General features: G+C 41.0%; 1 protein-coding gene across 1 annotated transcript in view; it reads right to left on the bottom strand.

The window, feature by feature from the left end:
* Positions 1–4,859: 4,859 nt before the first annotated feature.
* The window catches only part of GLRA3 (glycine receptor alpha 3), a 502,398-nt gene continuing 489,871 nt past the window's right edge, over positions 4,860–17,386 (bottom strand). Inside the window, exon 9 of the mRNA XM_075347194.1 lies at positions 4,860–5,437. Within this exon, the coding sequence (XP_075203309.1) occupies positions 5,162–5,437 (276 nt within the window). The 3' untranslated portion in view covers positions 4,860–5,161. The remainder of the gene's footprint in view (positions 5,438–17,386) is intronic.

The raw sequence follows: 17,386 nt of genomic DNA, 5'->3' as shown, positions 1-17,386 counted from the left end.
ATGCATCAGCGACCTGGCCCCCGTTGTGAGGTTGCTGATCGCTACAAGTCGTTCAGGACCATTCTTTGGTCCTTTGTTTCCCCCTGCGCAGCATGTATCGGTGTGTTTGACACCGTTACAACAACATCGTTAGCGACTCAGCCCATAGGCTTGCTAATGTTCCCTTTCCAGCAAGGTCGTTCTGCAGGTCCATATCGCTGCTGCGTTGTTGGCCAGATCTGTCTGTTTGACAGTTCACCAGCGACTGTTAGAGACTTTCCAGCAATCCCGGCCAGGTCGAGATCGCTGGTGGGATAGCTAGAAAGTCTCAGTGTGTAAAGGGGCCTCAAAGTCCAGGTATTTAGTGCTCTTGGCAGTGCTAAGAAAATGCTGTGAGAACCCAGACAGGTGATAGTGAGGAATGGAGGGTCCGGAGAGCTGAGCAGTAAAGTGAGTATATGGATTATTTTAGTTTTTATATCTGATCTTTATTATCCTTAATAGTTTCAGACATCCCAGAGCATTATCAGGGATGTTAATTTGTGGCAAATAATTTCTATACAAATTGAATTTGTCATGAAAATCCACTCAGACAAATTCAAATTTTGCCTGATCTTCTGATCCGTAAAAGTGAGGCATCTCTACTTATTATATTCCATCCTTTCATAGTACAGTGATGTTTTAGAAAACATTAAAATTGTGCAATTTGCTAAAAGTAAAATTCCTCTTTTAGAGATCCATTGGGGAGCGACCAGCATCAGCAACATCAATGTTTGCTATGGACATTTCCTTCACTTTTTCTTTTGCACTTAGTTTGGATTTGTCATTATTAGTATTCCTTTACACATAAGTTTTTGTTCTTTTTTTGGTTTGTAGAAAAAAATCTTAAGTTTTGGGAATGTTTCTGTGTTTTTGTGTTAATACATTTTACAGGAAATTTTTCAGCCATTTTTTTTCCATAGAGAACCTTATAGAAAAACACCTAAAAAAGGCATGCTGATTTTTTAAAAAGTGCCAGAGTCCTAAGAAACACATCGAAACTGATTTAAAAATGGCACAAAAATTGTACTTTTTGTAGCGTATTCATACTTGTCTATTAACTTATAGTTAACAGTAGGCTAAGCCTCATCCCGCCATTCTAACTGAAATAACAAGGATAAAGCCCCTCAAATAACCACTTTTTCCACCCTTAAAAACGCTGTTTACTCAAGAACCTCTGCCACAAAGTAATACAACCCTGAAATTGTAGGATACAATATTTGTAAACGTAGTGTTACCCTAAGATATACATTAAAATTAAATAATACAAAGACAGAAGTAGAAAACTTAAAATAAATTAGACATTAAAAAATTGTCAATTTTCCGCTATCAGAAGAAAGGAAGTAAAAAGGGAAAGAAAAGAATTTTCAGCGCACTGCGCAGCTGACTAAGGGTCACTTACAGAAGAAATTAAGTTTTTTCATTTTATTAAGAAATATTTGGATTGTATAAAATTGTAAAATTGTCTAAAACTTTTATAGCCCAACCGGTATCTAGGGAGTTATATGTGAAGCCTGGAGGACCTCCATGCAACTCCCAGCGGTTGGTAATTACTTTTGTGCATCTATTACAATGGAATACGAAAGAATTATTAAACCTTGGCACATACAGTATATGACTGGCAGTTATTATCAGGACTGGTTTACCTGAGTACATTTTTTTTGTGCAGCTTATCCAGACTGATTAATAAACTGATGCATAAAGCTGTAATAATTGGCACCAGCTTTTTGATCAGTTTTTTTAATCTACTGTAGTTTTTTTTTTTTAAGATTCTAAGACGTAGATATTTTTGTTTCAATTCTTTAAACTTTTTTCTTCAATATGTCCCATAGATATGTATGCTAGTTGTTAAAAGATTCAACAAAAACAAAAGTTTGGAAAGAGCCAAGTAAAAGTTTTCATTATGTATAAGTTAGATTCTGATGGGTCTAATAAAAACTGATTTAATTAAAAAAAATGGAAAGACAAACATATCAGAAAACATTGGTGTAGACATAAACGTAAAGCCAGATTTCTATCTATATGCTTTGCTTTTTGGTTTCAAAAATATAACTTGCATTTTGGAATAGAGCCAGCACCGCTGAACTGGAATGTTCTCCAGGATTGGAGCCGTTTACTAATATTCATTATATTTTTATTAGGGATGATCGAATACCACAAATATCGGACTTCGCGAATATTTGCCGAATAGGTTGCCGCTATTCGACTATTCGCGAATATTCGATGCGCAATGTAAGTCTATGGGAAACCCGAATAACAATTATTCGGGCTTCCCATATACTTACATTATGCATGGAATATTCACATAGTGGCAACCTATTCGTCGGAAATTCGTAAAGTCAGATATTTGTGGCATTCGATCATCCCTAATTATTATTATTGTTACTATTATGTGCTCTTTAGACATTAGTTACAGCTGTGTTTTTGATTAAATTATTATTTGTGTAATGCACCTTACAATTAGCAATGTCCTTTTTTATTTTAGAATACTTTTACAGTTTTTCTTTTTATTGATAATTTCCCTGATAGTCAACATCCCTATGATACTTGTTCGATTTATAGGATAATTGTATTGTAGTTATGAGCTTCTGCTCAGTAATAAATATAAATTTTAGGGTTATATCTGCAGACTGAACAATTCTCAAACTTCTGCTCTTATTAATCATGAGCAAAACCTAAAATCTCCATGACAAGAACATACAACAAAATTGTGATCCCAAATTACTAAAAATAAGTAACATATAAACAGCATTTAAATATTCTACCAAATCTATAAATTAGATATACGAATATAAATATGGTCAGTATTGAATTGTGAACATCCTACTATATATTCTACTTCTGTAGTTATATGAACTTTAAAAAGGTTGTCAACTACTTTAATATCGATGGCCTAGTTTTAGGATGGGTCAACAATGTCTGATCGGCCGAGGTGCGACACCACGCCGATCAGCTGTTTTAAGTGACGGTGGTAGCAGCAGGTGGCAGTGAATACTAAGTTCTGGAGCTGCTCCATTTTCTGATAGTGGTGGTGGCCGGGTACTGCACATTCGCTTTCTATTCCAATCAATAGTAGACAGATGTGTAGTACCCAGCCACAGCCGATATCAGAAAATGAAGCAGATCTTGAACTGAGCAATCCTAGCCACCTGCTGCTGTCTACTGCACTTACAACAGCTGATCGGGTGTCGGGTGTCAGACCGCGGCCGCCGTAAAGACATAGATGGCCTATCCTAAGGATAGGCTATCAACGTTAATCTAGTGTATAACCTCTTTAATCTTCATTAAAAAGGCTTTCCCATAATCAATACTAACCTTCTATTCCTAAGATAAATGATAAGTATCTGAACGCCACGAGTCCCACTGCCGAGCCCCCAATGTTCATAAAAAATGAAGTTCCTGTGTCCAGCAACTAACCAAATAGCTCTCATACATGCCTGCTCCGTCTTCTAAACTTTGAACTAAGCAGAACTGCAAACGCATGTAATGGACTGGCCACCTCTGCTGTCATGTTCAGTGGTGGGTTCTATTAATGGGACCCCTAGCTGTCAGACACTTATTACTTATCCTATGGAAAGCTGGTAAATGTTGATAATGGGAAAACTTTTTTTGTTTTTGTTTTGTCATATTCTAAAACACTTAAGAAGCTTATCGAAGATGGCAAAAAGAAAGTGAACTGTTTGCCGAAAGTGACAATTTGAGCCCAATTCTCATTTTTCCTTTTGAAAATGAAAGTAGCAATCTGATGTGTGTATTCAATGCTTTAATTTTTCTACTTTATTTTAACTAGTTTTTACATATTTTCTGGTAACTAAGGTTCTTTGCCTGCTTCACTTATTTATATAAAAATTATTATGTTTTTTAAAGTGGCATCACACAAGTGTCCCCATACTTTAGTTTCCTCCTTGACAGTGCATATCTTATAATATTTTATGATTTTGTATTTATCGTAATATATTGTCTCCATTACTCACATACAAATATTAACTTCCATTACCACGATGGCGGTAACTGGGCTTTTAATAGTGGTGCATTGAAGTTTACAGTTTTTTAAAGTCTAAAGGCCGCTTTACACGCTGTGATCTCGCTAGCGAGATCGCTAGCGTGCGTACCCGCCCCCATCGATTGTGCGTCATGGGCAAATCGCCTACTGTGGCGCAAAAAATCGCGCGGACCTGTCACACTACTTACCTGCCTAGCGATGTCGCTGTGACTGGCGAACCGCCTCCTTTCTAAGGGGGCGGTTAATTCGGCATCACAGCGACGTCACTAAGTGGCAGCCCAATAGAAGTGGAGGGGCAGAGATGAGCGGGACGTAACATCCCACCCACCTCCTTCCTTCCTCATTGCCGGCAGCAGCAGGTAAGGTGAGGTTCCTCGTTCCTGCGGTGTCACACATAGCGATGTGTGCTGCCGCAGGAACGACAAACAACATCGTAACTGCAGCAGCAATGATAATTGAGAATAGGGGGGCATGTCACTGATTAGCGATTTTGAACATTTTTGCGACGATTCAAAAACACTCATAGGTGTCACACGCAACGACATCGCTAACGCGGCCGGATATGCATCACAAATTCCGTGACCTCAATGACATCGCTTTAGCGATGTCGTAGCGTGTAAAGCGTCCTTAAGCTGATGTGATCTCAATGGACAAGACTTGAATCCATTGTATGATATGAGGCTTTTTATGTTTACTTGGTTTAATGTTATTCGCTAGTTTAAAGGTAAGTAGATTGATTATAATTTCAACATTGCTCTTGTTCTACAAAATGTGACATTAATTATACTTTAAAAACAGTTTTTACTACTCAAAAATAGAAGGTAAAAGTTTTCGCAAATTTGAAATAAAAAGGTAAATAAATTTGTGGTCACTTTAAAATCTACAACCAATTTAGCTGTTTGGTCCTGTTGTGTATAAGAGAATACAGTAAAAAAAAAGCACGTAAAAAACAGTAAGCTTTGTGTACTGACACCTCTGAGTAATAACAGTAAAAACAGTTGGCAGTGTAGTGTAGCTGTGATTGTGTTATTTTCAGATTGATTGGAAAAGCTTCTATTTATTAGTGAAAAATGGAATTAAGACGTTGATGTTCATACTTTTGTGGACAACCTTACTGTTGACATACCAGCACTTAGTCTTTTAATCTTGCTGCTGGTGAAAGTCCTCATGTCTTAGAATTTTGTAGATCACCCAGTAGAAGATGTTGAATATTAAAAAGGCCAGTGGGAAACAAGCACGAGAAATTGTGTCTATCTTTTTTGCTCTGTCAATAAACACTTTTCTCATCTCTTCATGGGTTTTTGGTGCTGCAGGTGCTGGGTTGGGTCCCTTTGGAGTCACTCCATCTTTTGCTTGTAGACAAGGTCCCATACCATAAGCTGTAAAGCTGAAACGACTTTCTCGCACATCCTCATCCTGCAATGAGAGAGTTAGGCAACTTTTAGTCAGGTGACTTTCTTTAGTTGGGAAATGTCTTTGGAACCCAATTGCACAATTTTCTGTGCTTTTGGCAGAAATATTAACAATAATGTTCTCTGTTTTATTAGCAAGTCTGTTTGAAAAAAACAATTGCCACAAATGTTATCACCAAGTCATCCATCTGCGCGTGTTACATCCCACTAAGAGATGTCAGAACATCCTGAGCAAAGTGTTTCCCGTGATCCAACCTGTGTCTAGAATAATGAGGATAAGATACGAATCTTCAATATAGTGATGTCTTACAGTGACTTTAACGTGCCATGGTCCTTTCCACATCTCTTAGTGACATACTGTATAGATTTTTCATTGGTAAATACACTTATTAGGTATGTACACCTCTGAAACCATTTTATTACTTTAATGTATCTAAAAAGCTAAACAATTTTGTGGCTAATCTCCATTTAAAATGTATTCCTTGTTGTATACACAGTTCCTATGCATACCTACATGTCTTCATGATTACAGACTATAAACACTGTCTAATATTCTAGTCATAGTCCCATTTACCTGGACATTATTTTTTCTTAAAATTAATGAAAACATGGCATTAAAGGGTATCTGTTAGCACAGAGTTCCCCATCTCCAGTCCTCAAGGCCCACAAACAGTGCACACTTTTAGGATTTCCTGAGCATTACATAAGGGCTGAAAACACCATCTGTGCAGGTGATTACATTTTCACCTGTGCTATACTAAGGAAATCTTGAAAACATGCACTGTTGGTGGTCCTTGAGGACTGGTGTTGGGGAACTATGTATTAGCAGGTTTTGCCAAGCTATCTGAAGACCGTATGCTACAAGGGTTATCACAAAGAATTCAGGTATGTGTCTCTTATTGCCCCTCAGGTTACCAGTAGGAGGCACCACACATTTCCGAAGCAAGGACCTGTGGACAACGTCATGGGTGTTAAGGGCAAGGAGTAGCTCCAGCAATACAGTCATAGAATTAAGAATGTTAGTAACTCTAAAGGGACTGATAAACCTCGAGCCTAGAGCACCAGATGCACTCTTCCACCTGGTGTTTTTAGTGGACACCCACACATTCTTAGACAGGTCTGGACCTGGACATTTATTACCATGCATGCACCTGGTAGTAGAGAAAAATCTCCTGGCCGAACAAACAACAGAGGAGTCTTTCCATCTATTCAAAAGTCTTACGCTCCAAAACCGCACATTTAGTGGGAACAACTACCCTTCTCCAATCATCTCTACTGGGGCCGCACTGCGGTCTAACCTTCCCCTTAGCAATCCCTCTCTTTCCTTAGACACATTGGTGGTTACTACTAGCGGACAGGATGGTGAGCTTTTAATAAGTACCTCAGAAATTATAGCACACAGGTACTTTGTTTCACAGAAATTGCCCCCACTAACTAAATCCTCAGACTGCCAGTCAATCAGAGGGTTTTGCCTTTTCAACCTGAGAAGTCCCAAGACGATGGTAGTGTGCAGACCCTCCAAGACATACCAGGAGAGACATTCACTATACACTGAGCCCACTCACAAGTTGATATTAGGCACAGTATGGGTGAACTCTCTCAAGCTGAGAGGAGCTGAGTCAATAGCCTGGATGGAAATGGATCTTGTCAGTGCACTACAAGTCAGACCCTGAGTCTGAGCAAAGCAAGAATCCACCAAATTAGCACCCACTCCGCTGTCCATCAGCACAGAGATCGTCTCAATTTTACCACCAATAACCACCTCTGTTGTTATGGTAAACTGGAAAGTGTAAATATAGGAAATATACACTGCCTGGTCGCTTCTCTTCACACAACCAGGAGGACATGGCTTATTACTAGATGGACTCTGCTTAGGTTTTAAGGACAGGCCCCAACATAATGACCCCTCTCTTCACAGTACAAGCAGTACCCAGAGCCACAACGAACTGCAAGCGATTCTGTCTGAGGAGAGGCTCCCTCAACTGCAGAAGTTCATCAACTAGCACCAGTGGGAACGCCTCCCTGGGGAGAATAAAACAGTACAGGGTCTTAGAGGGTCTCTCCTTGAGGTGTCAATCCACTCTGATAGTAAGGGCCATAGTGACCTCCAATGACTCCAGGGTGGCATATTGTACCAGAGAGCTGCCAAGCCTACCTGACAAACCGTGACAGAAGTGACTCCTAAGTGCAAGGTCATTCCATTGAGTGTCAGTGGCCCACCTACAGAACTCCGAGCAATGCTCCTCCACTGGCTGCACCCCATGCTGGAACGTTCGGAGTTCAGACTCGGCGAGCATGACGCCATCAGTGTCGCTGTATACGGGGGTCAAAGCCATGAAAATTCATCCACCGACCAGAACTACTGAGAATCAGATGGCATGGAGATGCCTAGGACTGGGGATTTTCCCATAACAGAGAGACAACAATCCCCACTTGCTGTTCTTCTGGGAGGGCTATCTTGGGTTTTGGTTGTGCCTGGATGTGCGCCAAGACAAAAACCCAGTAATATGTTGCAGATGCTGCACAATATGAGAGCGCATGTCAGAAACCTCTTGAGAGAGGGCCGGCACAAGTTGTGTGAGTGCTGCAGCCTGAGTCATAGTGACATATGAAAAAAAGTAAGGCTGAAGATAATGTCACGCTTGCTGGGTATGACAAGCGTGGCGAGGCATTCAGACCTATGTGCATCTTATGTACAACAAAAAAACACAACAAAAGGGACATCAAGGACACAATTACAGAGGGAGGCCCTGGAGCTAGTAAGAGAGGTAGGTGGGACACCCCCTATCCTCACCTGCAGCTGTTCCTACTCTCCTTTCCAGTCCTTATACAGTTTCTGCAACTGTTGCCGAGCGGGAACTCGAGACCCTGAGAAAACCCTATAGATGCCCTGGCTAGGCTAGTGAGGGGCAGGTGAGGTTCACTAGACCCACCGATGCACTAACAAGAAACAAGATAAGGTAAAACAGGGGAGAAAAGGATAAAGCCTATGTACAGGAAAATTCCACAGCAGAACCTTCCTCCAAGGCGGGCAGAGAAAAATGAATTTGTATCTTCAGTAAGCATTGCTGGGAAACACCTCTACTTAAACCTGATGGGGCATGGCTACAAATCATCTGCAGCTGAAACACTCAGCTAGGAACCGCTGGAAAAGCTGCTAGCAGCAAAACTGACATTAACCGTTTCAGTGCCTAGAAAAACAGATGGAGATGAGAGGCTCCAGTCCTAAAGCCATCACTACGACCATAACAGGAAGGTGTCTATGAGACCCCCCATTACTAATCTGTAAGTGAAAAGATATAAAACACCAAACACAGAAAAAATCCTTTATTTAAAATAAAATACAAAAATATCACCCTTTTCCACTTTATTAACCCCTAAAACACCCAGTTCCAACATATTCCACATAAGGTCCTACTACGATTCCAACTCTGCTACATACATATTGAAGACACTGTTAGGGCACAGAACATGTCCGCACGCTGTGGGCTTCAGGCAGAGAGTGACTGAGCAACAGCAATGAGCGGTGATGCTCAGTTTATCTTCGATCATAACTAGAGGTTCCCACAGTACTCCGGCTTTGATTGCAGGTAAACTGACCTCAATTGACCTCATTAAACTCCGTGACCTCACCTCAGATGAAGTCACTGAGTTCACAGATCTGAATCTCCTGGCTCCTGCAAATTTGGTGCTAAAATGTCTGCACCAAACTTCAGCACCAAATTTGCACCTCCTGGCAGAAAACTGCTCTGAAATTGCATGAAAACTGTTTTTGTGCTTTTTTTAACAACATATGCAAATTTGGTGTTAAATAATGTTTATACACCATATTTCTGCACCAAATCTACATCTCCTGGCAAAAAAAAAAAAACCACATCGAAAACATATGTGCTATGATGAGGTTTTGATGCATTTTTTTGGCAGCAGATGCAGATTTGGTGCAAGAATATGGTGTATAAATTACACTTTACTGAGGTCACTTGTAGTCAGTTCATCTGTGGTCAAAACTGGGGTACAGTGGGATAAACTGAGTGACGTCACCACTCATCACTGCGGCTCAGTCACTCTGCCTGAAGCGCACAGTGTGTGGACATGTTCTGTGCCTGCACGCAGGGCCTTCAGTATGTATGTAGCAGAGCTGGAATCGTTGTTGGACCTCGTGTGGATTACATTGGAACTAGGTGTTTTGGGGGTTAATAAAGGGGAGAAAGGGAGTTTTGTTATATTTTTTTGTCAAATAAAGGATTTTTTGTGTTTGTTGTTTTATTTCTTTTCACTTACAGAATACTAATTGGGAAGGTCTCATAGACGCCTCCCATTACTCATCTAGTCTTAGTGGCAGCTATTAACTGTCATTTACCTCTTATTACCCTGATTGCCACTGAAGCAGGGCAATAGGGATTACCCAGGTAAAGTTGTGGGATTTTCGCATGTAATGGATTCGACAATCCTGGTCGGCTGCTATTTTAGGCCAATAGCCATGGGTCTTCCCCAACCTCAGAATACCAGCCCCCAGCTGTCCCATAGAGCTCACTCACCGGCGCAGACTGCACAGATCCATAGGAGGTCCGCACTCAGGCTCATAGCCAGTACCCCAGATTACCAAGGAGTAGTTTTTAAGATACACAGGGATCCACTATAACCCTTTCCCTTCTCCCATAAACTGAACATCAGCTGTGGGATCAAAAATAATCCCTGAAATATAAGGACAAGTACTACAGCCAGCTCACTTTAAGGGACAGAGGGCATCGGGACACATCAATCACCCTAACCCTGATGCATACTAGGCTGATTATAGGTTAAATCTAAGGTTCCCTGCGGTCTTCATCTACGATCGTGACATTTAGATGGCTCATGCCCCCTTTATATTACTATCATAGTCTATTGACAGTTTTGTCTGCGACAGAGATATTCTCCTGCTGTAATACTCAGATTTACATCATCTACGCATCATACTATATAGGACTGCAACATTAAAGTCTACATTGGAGCATATCACACTCCACTTACATTAGAGGGAATAACAGACTTTTTTCCCTTCACGGGAACATCCCCTATCCATTATACTTTCCTATATAAAGATTCCTTGATAAAGGCCGATTTATAGGCTGAAACGTCAATGGACTGTATCGGTAATTATTTTGTTGCCACAAGAACACATTAAAAGCATTACTAAAGAAAGCAATTCTCATCATTTTTTCCATAACATTTTTTCTTTGAACGTTTGATGTGCCAGAGTTTAGTATCTTTGTACAACACAAAAATTAGCAGAAATACAAACCTCTTGAATTTCAATGCTTCCCTATAAGTTCCATATTTAACAGTATGAGATTGTAATTTTAATATCACACATCCAAGCTCCTTGAATATGTCTAATATTAAATCTGTGTGGAACTTTAAATAAATGAGCAAGGGCAGAATGTTTTTTTTACATAACACCAGACCTCCACATTACCGTTACTGGGGTGATCACCAAGAATTTTTTTTTTCTTACTTTTTTAACGCCTTTATTGTGCTTAGCTCCATTAGTAAGTTCTGGATGACCCCTTGATTCTGAAATGTTTATAAACTAATATGTGACTTACAATTTTACAGTGAACTATAAAACAATGCTTATACTGTATTCAAGATTAAGACCAAAAAATGCGAAATAGCAGAAATTGCAATTTTCATATAGTTATCAAATATAATTTGTATATAATGTTGTTTCTTTTTCAGGGTAACCACAAGTAAATATAAACAATTTAATTCTCCAGTATTAGTTTCCACCTCATTGACAATGTACAATCTTTGGCAATGTTTTTCTTGCTAAAACACATGACATTAAATGTTCGAATAAGCTGTTTTAGCTTGAAGGAACAACATATACATTTATTGGGGTGTTAAAGCAAGAACACAGCAAAATCAATTACAAGAATGCCTAAAGACAAATGCATATGTATTTTCTAAGGAGCCAGAAGGTTCCTCTCCTGTAAAAGTCATAAGCAGCAATGTTCTCAGAAAAAAAAACTTTAGCTCTAGAAATTATAGGATAACTTGGAAATAGACAATTCAGATTTATAAATTAGCCTCTTGTGCCCTCTGCTGCTTTGTAGGTAAAACTAATTTTTGCAATTCTTTTAGATTACCCTATAGGTTCTTTATTGTTTAGCAGTATTAGGTAACATTTTGTAAATGTTCTAAAAATTATGGCAACATCATATATTGAATTTTACAGCAACAGTCAATTGAACTAAAATCTGCTGATTTCCTGCCTTGAAACAAGGGAAATAAAATAAAGTAAACAAAAAAAAAGGGGGGACATATTCTGTTAAATATTATGTGTGTGTAATGTAGTGTGGCTTGGGGTGAGTTCTTCTGCTTTAACAGCCCGGCACACTACAGAAATAAGGGGGTCCTGGGTGTGGGCGTGTTGGTGGTGGGGGCACTGGGGACTCTTCAATCTTCAGGTCAGTCACACTCTGAGTGGCACCAGACCTTTTTACCCCCAAGATGAAGACTGCAGACAAGTAGTTGCAAACAAAGTTCATTTTACTTGAAACCAAACTTGAGTACAACGGGCAGCAGGCAATACAATACAAAAAACTCTTCTGCATCATACAGAGGCACAATGGTGATGGATTTTGGTGATGGCACTTTACTTGTGATTATTTCAAATGAATAGCATGACTATAAGGGTAATTCCAAACTTGAAGAAACTAACGTAAGAGAGCTCTTGCTAGCTACTACCCTAGTAAGTGCACCACTGGTCTGTCAGATTCCACCATCCCTTTATGGCTGTTCAAAGAGTCCAGCAGATTATTGATGGCTATTCTAAAACCCAGTGCACCCTACTCTCCTGCTTATGGAGCTGTCACCACAAAAGGTTAATTTTTGTTGATTTTGCTTTTTTGTACTGGTCAAACACCCAACTCTTGACTGCACTTATCAGATGTCTCCACTGAGCTGTCCTAAAACCAAGAACTCTCTCCCACTGGTCCCTAACACGTCTTCTCGCTATGGTCTGGCCTTACGTTAAGCCTGTAACACCTTGCTAACAGGACCTGCAGCCTAGGAGGATAAAACATGTAAAACCACAAAAAGTATCAGAAACAAAAACATCACATTAGTACAACTGGTGTCTTCAGGGGGAATGCGACATTCTGTCTACCTCCATTCAGAAACTACCCTGAGAAATTAAAATGAAGAAGCCACACATGCAGACCTGCTAATAAAAAAAAGCTGTAGACAAAACACTCGTTGGGGAACTGGGCAGTGTGATCTTTAATACTGGAACATGTACTATGGCATATCCTGGTAAATAAAAGGTATGATTGCACTAGGGCTTTTCACATGTCTTATATGGCAGCAAAGAATTTGTTTTTCAAGAGGTCCCATGGGTTACAATAATACTGCATGCTATTTATTATTTTTTTATGTCTTATGTCTAGTGTGAACATGAGCTTACAAGCTGCATGTACACCAACTCATATTCTGGCTCACTTTTATGTTTTCTTTTGTAGTCCCCCTTCTAATTGAGCTGGGCATTTCATCTAGTGCTTCCGATGGCTGTGTGTCCAGTTGTGACCCAGCCACTCTCTGCCCTTATTCAGATTGATGTCTGTTGACATATGGTGTGGTTTTAGTATTATAGAGTGTAGCTACTGTCCCAATTAGGATGGATTTATGCTTTATTGATCAAAAGCAGTGTTTGCTAAGTACCCTATGTTTATTTATATGCATTATGCTTTTAATTAGTTACAGCAGGGTATATGTTCATATTATTTTCACCTTTGTTTTTTTATGTCTTATGGCCAGTGTGAACATGAGCTTAAAAGCTGCAAACCACCAACTCCTACTCCGGCTCACTTTTTTGTTTTCTTTTATTTATTATTAGTAGTGATGGCCGAACCCAAACTGTAAAGTTCAGGGTCTGTACCGGACACCTAATATCTGTGTACAGACCTCAAACATGGACTTTCCTTTTTGGGTTTGGCTGTCCAGATAAAAAAAAAAAAAATGGTGATTAAAGCAGGAAAATTATATTTACCGAGTTTCCACGCAGTTGTCACAACGTTTCCGGGCCCACTCATTAAATCTTATGAATATTCACTGCTTCCCCCTCTCACCCTCTATGACAGCATCTGTGATTGGTTGCAGTTAGACTGCACCCCCATCCTCTGTGCTGGCATCTGTGATTGGTTGTCCTCACATGAGATGTCTGGGTCCCCAAAGTGGAGTGTAAAAAGAAATAAATAATTGGAAAAAATGGCATAGGATCCCTTGACTTTGGATACCCAGTGCAGATAAAACAGACAGCTGCATGGTATCGCAGCTGTGACTTCTGATGGGAACTCATTGAACTTAGTGAACTCATTTTAGGTGAACTCATTGAACTCAGTGCCGGGTTACCGGATTAGGCTATGTCCGCATGTTGAGTATTTGGATGCAGAAATTTCTGCACCTAATCTGCATATGTGATGCCCCTGGACTAGTCAGGTCATCATAGGGTACTGCATGCTCTTTATCTCTAGTGCAGGAGTCAACCCCTCTTGCTTCTGGGTTCCCAACTTGCGGTACTGCCTCCAACAGCATCCAAAATCCCAATCACACCTCACATAACACCCTGTCAGGCACACCAGTGAGCTGCTAAGCTGGAATAGGGCCGCCCGGCCAGGGGTCAGGCAGGGAAGTGGGAGGTGACAAGTTAGTTCAGTGGTAGCCCTCGAGCAGTGAGGAGCTTGGGGAAGCTGGGAGTTGGAGCTCCCAGGGGAGAAGTAGATTGGGTTGCAGACGGTGGTCTGGACCCGGGTTGCAGACGGTGGTCTTGACCCGGAGGAGTCGGAGACCCGGTCACGGGATATTGGGACTGGGTGCCTGGCTTATTCTAGGAGGTCGATCAGCAGCAGTACAATAGCCGGTCTGGGACCGAAAGCACGTCGGGGTACTGGAGCCTAGGTTGGGGAGAGGCTTCAAGTAACCCAGCAATTAACCTGCAGAGGATAGGGCCTTTATGGACTGTCCCCAACAAAGCTCAGAGATCGGGGGCACTATCGCAACGAGGGGTATAGGGCTTTCCAACCAAAGAAGCCCACTGAAATCCCAAGCGTGAGCTCCTGAGAGCACAGCTCCTTCACACCAAAAAGTGGGGAGCGAGGCCTGGACAGCTTCATGCTTACGGGCCACTTGGACTACTAAAATAATCTGTGTACAGAGGCAGGCTCCGGACCATCAGGCAGTACTGCAGGGGATGGAACCTGGATGAGCTCCCCCAAGAGGGCAACGGCACCCACAGACTTGGTTTACTACGTTGTCAGCATCTGCTTTCCTCCTGAGTGAGTTCCTGAGCATCCCTTGCCCCAGCGAGCCTGTGCTCCCCTGCAATCAATTCCACCATCCATAGTCCTGGGGCCTTCCCTACCTGTGGAGGGTAACGTCATCTAGCTGCCCCCATTCCATCACCTCGGGTACTCCCAATGGCAGTGGCGGTACTCCCTATTATCGCACACAACGGGTGGCATCACAAACTATCTAATACTAGGCTACAAATAGACCCCCCCAATACGTTTTTAGAGTGTCCCCGTGCCCCCGGGTCCAGAGACCCTCGAGCCACGAGCAGTGACACCCGGACCCGAGCGGTTTGACCGCTGCTGGGTCGGTAGACATACCCTGGCAAAAACATTTTCGTTGCATTTTCCTGCCAAGAGATGCAGATTTGTTGCAGAAATTTCTGGACCCAAATACTCAACGTCCGGACATCACCTAATCCGGTAATTCGGCATTGAGTGCAATGAGTTCACCTAAGGTCACACCTGTGACCTTAGGTGACCTCCTTGATCTCAATTCTGGTTTACCAGATTAGACTATGTGTGCACATTGAGTATTTAGTTGTAGAGATTTCTGCAATAAATCTGCATCTCCGGGCAGAAAAAAAACACCAAAAACGTGATGCATTGTTCACTAGTTTTTTATCTCTTTTTTTACCAGTAATTTCAGATTTGGTGCGGAAATTTCTGCAACCAAATACTCAACGTGCACACATCACACTGTGTGAAGCAGAACTGGAATCGTCATGGAACATCCTGGTATGGATTACATTGGACCTGCAGAGGTGTTTTGGGGGTTAATAAATTGGAGAAGGAGGGTGTTTTTTTTGTTTTTTTTTTAAATAAAAAACAATTATCTGTGTTTTGTGTTTATATCTTTTTACTTACCTGATTAGTAACAGAAAGTCTAAAAGACCTGTCCCCATTACTAATCTAGTGCTTTGTAGCAGCTGTGAGTTTTTGACAAATCACAGCTGTCATTAACCCTTTATATTACTCTGATATCCACCACTCCTGGCTATCATAATGAGTCGGGTAAGATTCAAAATTGGTGCATCTAAGGGATGCACCAATTCTTGGGCGGTTGTGGACTGCTATCATTTGGCTGGGGAAGATTTAATAATCATAGGCCTCCCCAGCCTGAGAATACCAGCCCCCAGCTGTCTGCTTTACTGTGGTTGGGTATCAAAATTGGAGGGAGGATCCCACACCATTTTTAAATATTATTTATTTAAATAATTTTAAAAAAGCCAAATGGGATTGCTCGTATTTTGATACACAGCCAAGATGAAGTAGAACACATCTAGAGGCTGCAGCCTCCACCTGTCTGCTTTATCTGTACTGGATATTAAAATACAGGGGACTCTATGCAATATTTTCAATTATTTATTTATTTTTAGACTCTACTTTGTAGACCCAGGCAGCTAGTGTGAGGGCAACCAATCAAAGACTCTAGCACAGAGGGTGGAGGCGCAGTCTAACTGTGACCTATTACAGACATTATGATAGCGGATGGGCTGGGAAAGCATTGAATATTTATAAGATTTAATGAGTGGACCCGGAAACAGTGTGATAGCTGCGCGGAAACTCGGTAAGAATTATTGTCCTGCTTTAATCCCAGTTTTGCTTCCTTTTGCAACCCCATAGCCCTACTACCACCAGTTTAAAGCAGTTATGTTCAGGTCCCCGTAGATTTGTATGGGGTTCGGGGTTTGGGCTCAAGTCCAATCCTGAATCAGACTTTTTTTCTTAATCCAGCCGAACCTGAACATCTGCAGATTTGTGCACCTCTAATTATAAGTTGAATAATGTATTTTTGTTAAGATAGTTTTATTAATTTTATTTTGTGCATGGGTACCCTTTTATACTGCATGTATTATAACCACTATGTTATGTTTATTTATATGTATCATATTCCCATTATTATTTGGATTTTTGATGCACATATTTTTCATTAGCCATCATATGATTTTCCAACTGACCACACTACCTTCTTGATCGTTATGAATGGGGTTCATTTTATGTTCATCTTCAGTAGTGTGTAAATAAATTAATTAATAAAACCTATATTTAATATAAACATTGGTTATCATTAGAGATGAGCGAACCAGCCGCGGTTCGGCTCGAGTTCGGTTCGTCGAACGGAGGTCTCGTTCGAGTTCAGTTCGGCGAACGTTCGACGAACCGAACTTGAACCGCATAGGAAACAATGGCAGGCAATCACAAACACATAAAAACACGTAGAAAACACCCTCAAAGGTGTCCAAAAGGTGACAAACAACTCACAACACAACACAAACACATGGGAAAGTGACAAGGACATATACTCATGCGAAAATAAAAGAGCTGGACAAGGAAAAAGAGGAGGAGACACAGATATAGGCATGGCACGCCCTTCTAAAATCATGTAAAAACACCGCAAGGTGACTCCAAGCGGAGTTCTCCCTTTTTTCCAAAAATTGGGCCCCACACACACCCACCCATTCAGTGGCAGCACTTGTGCCCCAGTTGTACACTTCACAGCTAGATTTGCATCAAGCACATTCAAAAATACGCCATAATTAACCGTCCCCAGGATGACACCGGGGTAGGTAGCTAAGTCTTTCCTGATCCCAGCTCTGTTCATCTTGGCTTCTTTTAAAAAACAC

The sequence above is a fragment of the Anomaloglossus baeobatrachus genome, chromosome 1 (genome assembly GCF_048569485.1).
Source record: "Anomaloglossus baeobatrachus isolate aAnoBae1 chromosome 1, aAnoBae1.hap1, whole genome shotgun sequence".
In the NCBI taxonomy this organism is placed as follows: Eukaryota; Metazoa; Chordata; class Amphibia; order Anura; family Aromobatidae; genus Anomaloglossus; species Anomaloglossus baeobatrachus.
The sequence above is the reverse complement of the archived record's forward strand: the minus strand, read 5'-3'. Positions and strand labels throughout refer to the sequence as shown.